The sequence below is a fragment of the Pygocentrus nattereri genome, chromosome 27, assembly GCF_015220715.1.
Source record: "Pygocentrus nattereri isolate fPygNat1 chromosome 27, fPygNat1.pri, whole genome shotgun sequence".
Taxonomy (NCBI): domain Eukaryota; kingdom Metazoa; phylum Chordata; class Actinopteri; order Characiformes; family Serrasalmidae; genus Pygocentrus; species Pygocentrus nattereri.
The window spans coordinates 14,501,194-14,508,607 of NC_051237.1; the positions used below are offsets into that span (position 1 = coordinate 14,501,194).

A 7,414-nucleotide genomic window follows, 5' to 3' on the forward strand; every position below is an offset into this window, starting at 1 on the left:
GAATTGCCTTAATCACAGTATTACATTATTTGAAGTCCCAAATGAAATCAAAGTCATTGCTTATTACTTGCATTTAAGAAATGTAACCTTGACCATACTCCCTTTTCATACCATTCATAACTGAGGAGTGATCAAAATAAAATAGTGAATAAAATGAAACCTTTTGGTGGAATAAAGACAATTTAGTGTGTAACTTTATCAAATTCCAAATTCAAAATCAAATTCCAACATAAAACAGCAGTTCTTTAGGCATATGAACCCAAAAGCTGTCACAGTCCATGATAAAATATGTTAACTAGATGGTTTTCATTGTTGCATTTATAATATCAAATTGAATGCCTTTCACTCCTCCATCTTCAAGTCCTTCCTTATATCACCCTTTCTAATTTAAGCAGTTTTCGTCTTGCAGACATGTTCAAAGATAATCTGATTTATAATCCTTATAGCCCAATTTAGAATACATATAGAGCACGCTGGGTGGATACATCTTGAAAAAGTCCATTTTTGGTCAAATACGGCCCAATAATGAAATGAGCCTGGTATTTGTCCAGTTTTCTCTAGATATTCAGAAACTCTATAAACGTATCATCTTTAGATAGCTGAACGCCAAGGTATTTCACAGTTGACTGAACTGAAATGCTGTGGACTTCCATTGCTTTATTACTTGTTTGCTTTATTTCAAATCCAACTCACCTGACGTCTGAGATATCTCACTCCTCCTGTCATGCTTTTGTAATTCATTGCACTTTTCCAGTGAAAAGTCTGTCTTTGTTATACCAAGTAATGAAAGTGGGCTTTCATCAGTGCTTCGACCTGAGAAAACTGTTTTTATTTTATTCATTGTTTTTCAATTAACGTTTTCATTTACATCATTTACATTTTTTATTAAAGGTTTTATTAAAAAAAGCATTTACAGTAACATCCGGAAAAACAAAGACATTGACCAGCCACTTTGCATCTACAGTCACTGTCCATTTTAACAGCCCCCCTTACCTTATTGCAGAATGTTTTTCAGACTGTAGTCCATCTGTTTCTCTGCATACTTTGTTATCCCTTTTCACCCTGTTCTTCAACAGTCAGGACCCCCCACAGGACCACCAGAGTGGTGGATTATTCTCAGTACGGCAGTAACGCTGATGTGGCGGTGGTGTATTTGTGTACTACTACTATTACACATGAAAATGGGGGTAGATCCACATACATCAATAAAATATACCAAACCGTGTTTGTGAAAGTTTTCACAAATCAGATGATGACCAACGTTGCATGACCTTAATAGTGCATGCATGCACTGTGTGGTTATTATTGTGTATATACTTTAAATTGTGTTCCAAAGTTAAAACCACATTTTCAGGCTTTTTTGAGCAAAAGTTTTTTAATCAGTGACTGGCAAATAATTCTAGCCTGTTGTCATCTACTCACATGTGTCACTTTTTGGGTAAATGACAGAAATATCCAAGTTTGTATGCACGGTAATGGAAACAGTGCTGTATAAAACAAGAAAACATCACAGAATCCGTTTGTGAATATATTTCCAACATATATATGTACAACAAGGGAACTTGCGCGGTTGCTGATAATGTTTGTATGTGGAATTAAACCGCGACGTCAGAGAGTCTTATTCCACTCAAACACACTGAGCTCCATTTGGGAATTTTTTCACAAATCCAGTTTTGCTTAACTAAACATTTCCATAGATTTTGACGTCATTTGTGTTGAAAATCACCTGCTGAGGTGTTGTTGGATAGTGTAGTGGATAACACCTCTGCCTTCTATGCTGTAGACTAGGGTTCAGGGTCCCCCACCAGGGCAAGCACCCTACACTGTACCAATCAGAGTCCTTGGGCAAGACTCCTAACACCACCTTGGCCTCCCTGTGTAAAATGATCAAACTGTAAGTTGCTCTGGATAAGAGCGTCAGCCAAATGCCGTAAATGTAAATGAGGTCAAAAACCGCGTGTCCATGCGAAATAGGAACTGTGCCATGTTCACAGATCGGCTGGTCAGTCTGAGTCTGGCTTCATCCATCTGAGCGCTCGACTTCTGAAGTTATGCGCTTTAGAAAAACCTCGATGCGTAATAGTGGCGGATTTTGGCGTGGATCGTGACGTCACCTGAATTCACAAATCAGGACTAGCTAAAGCCTCCAGAGTTGGTGGAGGTAGTTCCCGCCCGCTGCCGGTTAATCGCTCTCAGTCTGTGCTGCTCTGAAGGCTTTAATGTTGTCGGCGCTCATTAGGTCCCGTCATGTGATGTAACGGCGTTTGATGGGTAAGCTCGCTGCGTTCAGCCCAAATCCTGTTTCCTATCAGATCTTCATTCGGATGAAATCGTGGTTTTATATTACCTGAATAAACGTGGCGTTGAGACAGATTTGAGCTCTGGGGATATCTGATTCATATATCACTTTAGAAGGGGTTTTAGTGGCTTTGCACACACAAATAAAACATCAAACGAAACGCCAGCTTTCTACAGGCGGACTCGCACGAGCATCCCGAAGTCTCGCGATGTCTCGTCTCCTTCATCGCTCGTGCTGTGAGTGTGAACGCGTGCGCGCACATCCTTCCTCAGCAGAGGCCGTGTCTGTTTGGAGAGGAGAGGAGAGGAGAGGAGAGGAGGAGGAGTGCTGAGGTGAGCTCAAGTCCTTACTGCCGTGTTTCCGCTCCTGTTTGTACCGTTAAACCCGCAGCCGCGCTCACAGAAGAGTCCTACAGTCACGCGGGCGGCTTGCTGCGCGTGTGCGGCTGAGCGGAGGAGCCACGGCGCAACTGTTCGCCGTTTGGCTCGGAGGACCGACCGTCCAGCGGAAAAGAGAAGTGGTTCTGAGACGTGTTCGCGGCTGCTGAGTGAGTCCTCGGTTCCGCCGTGTTGAGTGAAGTGGACAAAGAGGCCGTGACCGGTGTTGTAGTCCACGCGGTCCGCTGTGCGGACGCTCAGATGGAGTCGGAACGGTTTGAGGTTAGCGGTAGTTTTTCGCGGATAAGCCCGAGCCCGGCTAGCTCCCCCAGTCCTCTCAGCTCAGAGAGAGAGAGAGGGAGAGAGAGAGAGAGACCGTGTCAAAGAGCCACATTGTGCTCGGCAGAGTTAAAGTCTTCCACTCAGGGAGTGAGTGAGTACAGCTCAGCAGCAGCAGCAGCAGCCATAGTGCCCAGTAGTCAGATATTAATTAAACGCTTGCTGCGGCTCAGTCAGACACCAGCTGTGGTCAGAATTCATTTGTGCAACAGAGCAGCTAACTAACGCCAGAACAGCGGAAATTACCAGAACGAAGCGGTTTCTGATGTGCACATCATCTGAGAATCTGGCTGTTCTCTCTTCCTTCCGTCTTGGCTCTTCACTGTAGCTCCTCTCAGTCTGCTGTACGAGCCGGTGACCCAGTATTGCTGGGTAAATCTAGAGCACCTCTGTTGTTGGCTGCCCATATGCAGTCATCACACTATAGCCTACAGTAGTCCGGTCACTTCTCGGTTAACATGTCTCTAATCCAGGGCTGCTACCCAGGGTGTGAGTGGCCCTGAGTTTTCCTTAGGGTGCTCTTAGTGTGCGGTGTGTACAACTAAATATGTTGATGTGATACTTTAAACATAAATCACTCATGTTGTAAAATCAATGCACAAATTCCACCAGTGCACATTCATGACACAACTACAGACCAGCGTTCATGACCGCAAATTCCTCTCTTCCTCTTTACAGTTGCGTATTTGTGCTCTCCTCGGATGAAATGTGTTGAATTATGTCAGTCATGAGATCCTTCCTAGAGTGAAGCTTTTCAGTGCTCAGCGTCGTTAAAGTAACACCACCATACCATGAGCAGCCGTGTCGGCGCCCACAGTCGAGGGGTTAACTCTGGTTTGCTCACAGTCGCCTGTGATTTTGTATGTTTGACTTGAAATTGTTTCTTCGCTTTTGAGTTGTGTAATTCACACATACATGCTGGCCTAAAGAGAGGTTTTCGTCCAGTTTGATATGGCATATGTGTCTTAAAAACATAATATGCTTTGAATCAGACGTATTAATGCACTGTGTATGAAGTGAACCCTGTTTTTTCTTCTCTGTAGAATATGATGCTTCCTGTTCAGGTTACAGATGGTGGAATGGAGCTTAGGTGAGAATGGAACACCCTCTATCTAAACCAGACAAAATGGGCAAGTCGAGGCTGTTTCGCATCTTTTTAATCCTGGGCTCTGTCTTCATGATCCTGCTGATAATCATCTACTGGGACGATGTCGGGGCCACTCACTTTTACCTGCACACCACCATCTCTGGTCCTCACTCTTCCCGTCTTCCTCCGGAGGGTCATGCCGCTTCCAAGCAGAAATCAGAAGAAGACAGAGATGGCTCTTTTCTGTCTGACATTGATGCTTTTGTCAACCAGTTTTTGGAGGGCACCCCTGACCCGACGGAACAGGTGAGAGGAGAAACCCCGCCTGGAGAGACTCACAACCAGTCTTCAGAAAAACCTGAGGAGAGGTTTGTCCCCAGACGCGAGTGGAAGATCCACTTGACCCCGATAGCGATAGAGAAGAAGCAGAGGCAGGACAGCAGGAAGCAGATGATCCATGATCTGTGCAGCAGCAATAGCAGCTTGGACTTCCCTGGAAAGAACAGGACATTTGATGACATCCCCAACAAGGAGTTGGATCACTTGATTGTAGATGACAGACATGGTATTATCTACTGCTACGTTCCCAAAGTGGCATGCACCAACTGGAAGCGCATCATGATTGTGTTGAGTGAGAGCTTGCTGGTGGACGGTGTGCCCTACCAGGACCCTCTGGATGTTCCTGCAGAGCTCATCCACAACAGCAGCTTGCACTTCACCTTCAACAAGTTCTGGAAGCGCTACGGAAAGTTCTCCCGTCATCTTATGAAGATCAAGCTGAAGAAGTATACAAAGTTCCTATTTGTCAGAGACCCCTTTGTGCGACTCATCTCTGCCTATCGCAACAAGTTAGAACAGGTGAACGAGGACTTTTACAAGAGATTTGCTGTCATCATGCTGAAAAAATATGGCAACTATTCCGACCCACCAGCCTCAGTGGTGGATGCTTTTGCTGCTGGTATTCGACCAACCTTTTCAAACTTTATTCAGTATTTGTTAGATCCAGACACTGAGAAAGCAATGCCCTTTAATGAGCACTGGAGACAGATGTACCGGCTGTGCCACCCTTGCCAGATAAACTATGATTTTGTGGGAAAGCTGGAGACCTTGGACGAGGATGCTGAACATTTGTTACGGATCCTGCGTGTGGACAATGTTGTGGAGTTCCCACCAAGTCATCGCAACATGACAGTGAGCAGTTGGGAGCAGGATTGGTTTGCGAACATTCCATATGAATCCCGCAAAGAGCTGTACAAGCTCTATGAAGCTGATTTCAGACTGTTTGGATATTCTAAACCTGAGAAGCTTTTACATGAGTAAAATTTGCTTTCTGGTTAACTTGTTTACTTTCTTTGTGTAATTCAGTTTAACGTTTTAGGTTATTGAAGAGGATCTGTAGGAATCTCTTGTTTTGCTCTTTATGCATCATTTCTATGATGCAGTGAAGCCTGCATTGGTCATCAGTGCATTGGAAGGGATGTAAACATCTTAGAGAACACTGAAGTACATGGTGAGGACAATATTGAAATTACAATTTTTATCTTCCAAAAACACTCCACTTGGCATGCAGTACTGTATGGTCACAGTAGGTAGGTAGGTCAAATGAATTATTCTAGGTAATCACAGCAGATAGCATTAATATCTTGCTTTTCATTTTTGGGATTTTTTTATTGTAATCTGTTCTTACAGTTTTTAATTATGATTCATATTTCATGTTAAAATAAGTATGCAGCTTGAACATATGACTATCATGATAAAATATGCTAGATTTACTGCATATTTAGGGCAGTGCACATAGAATATTTAGAATATTTTTGTATTTTTTGCTATTAAATGTGAAAGAGGCGCCAAAAGAAGCTAACTACTATTTTGGAAGAACAGACTTTTAACTTTATAAGGCTTCATTTTTCCTTTGCGAAAGGATACATTGCACTCCTATAACAGTTTAAAGAACTTCATGTTCTTTAAAAAAAGGAAAACTTTTTGTTTGTTTGAGCTTGTCAGGCTTAATTTATGCAGAGACATCACCTCATTTTTGTTGTGATATTTGTTTACCCACCTCAGGATGCAAACAGCAACGTGTACTTTTTTGAGACCTCATTTTAAATGTAACCGATGCAAATGGATTTGTAGGTGTTTACTTTTAAAAAAGACCTAATAAGTGCTGGTAAGCACTGCACACACAGTATTTCTGTCACTGATGTGCTAAGAAACATTCTTACTGCGGATCTGCTGTTTTTCAGCGTGCGAACTGACATCAAAAGAACGTTTCTTTAAAGTGAGGCGAATATTTGAGGCAGGGGGTTGTCAGGTTGCAGCTTGTGTTTGTCCGTGGCATCTCTTCTTTTTTTTTTTTTTTTTTCTTTTTTTTTTTATCCTTTTGCTTTTTGATCTGAGCATCCGTTCCCCTGGCAGGAAGCTGTTGCCGGATAACTCTTATCATTGGCGTGCCATAGATTCTAGCATGTGTGCCTTGCGGTTCGTTTTTATAAATATGCATCTCTCAAGAGACCTGGCGGTGTGGGCAAAATTAAACGTCTTGTTTGTTCTGGTAAGATGTAGCATTTATAAATAGATTCCTGGGTTGCATATTGTTTTAAAGGCTAAATGCAGGCACAGCGGTTCTGTCTGAGTAAGCCTGATTAGGCTTGTGTTCTTAGAGGGAGGTTAAAGCACAAATAATTGTCTGAGGCCCTTAAACATTTTCCATTTATTTTTATTTTATTTTGTTATCTCTGCCTGTTTTACTGTAGCATCAACAAAGTATGTTATGCAGACTTGGGCATGTGCAAATGAGGTTTTTATGATCGTGTAGCTTGAAGTTGATTCACTTGGAAAGGTATTTTAGTTATTGTGGTGTCGGTGCACTGCGTTTTGCACATTGAATCATTTTGTATTAGACATGTATGTGTTTATCAGAAACAGGAATGTGTTGGGCTTTTGAGGCATATGGAGAGCAGTGGAGCACAAGGATAGAGTGACCCTCCTGTAGGTCAAGGGCTGGAGGGCCCTCAGGGCAAGCCATGATCAGCAGCTGGTCCAGGAGGCACTGCACCAGATTGGCCACGTGCTAGCAGTGCCTTTCCTAGAGATGAGGACAAAAAGTTTACACACAAAAGATACACAATGTACAGGTATTTTTGTAAGCGCGTCACATTTTGACCTTTGTGAACAAAACAGTTAGATTACTGAAAGAAATAATAAATAGAAAATAATTTAATAGGATCTATGTGTTGTAAAATACTTGTAAGCTTTTTTGCCACTGTGCTTGCTGTGCTCTTGAGATTTCTCTATACGTTCAGTGCTTATCCA

At 42.7% G+C, this 7,414-nt stretch overlaps 1 protein-coding gene across 3 annotated transcripts; it reads left to right on the forward strand.

The window, feature by feature from the left end:
* The first annotated feature begins 2,164 nt into the window (after window positions 1-2,164).
* Window positions 2,165-5,440, forward strand: chst12a (carbohydrate (chondroitin 4) sulfotransferase 12a). 3 transcript variants are annotated; one of them, XM_017703204.2, is made up of 2 exons: window positions 2,165-2,271; window positions 4,059-5,440. In XM_017703204.2, exon 2 carries the CDS (start codon window positions 4,112-4,114, stop codon window positions 5,420-5,422), a length of 1,311 nt encoding a protein of 436 aa, XP_017558693.1. In that variant the 5' UTR covers window positions 2,165-2,271; window positions 4,059-4,111; the 3' UTR covers window positions 5,423-5,440. The 3 variants fall into 3 exon arrangements, with proteins under 3 accessions (XP_017558693.1, XP_017558692.1, XP_017558694.1); XM_017703203.2 differs by lacking the exon at window positions 2,165-2,271 and adding an exon at window positions 2,456-2,631; XM_017703205.2 differs by lacking the exon at window positions 2,165-2,271 and adding an exon at window positions 2,730-2,846.
* The last annotated feature ends 1,974 nt before the right edge of the window (window positions 5,441-7,414 follow it).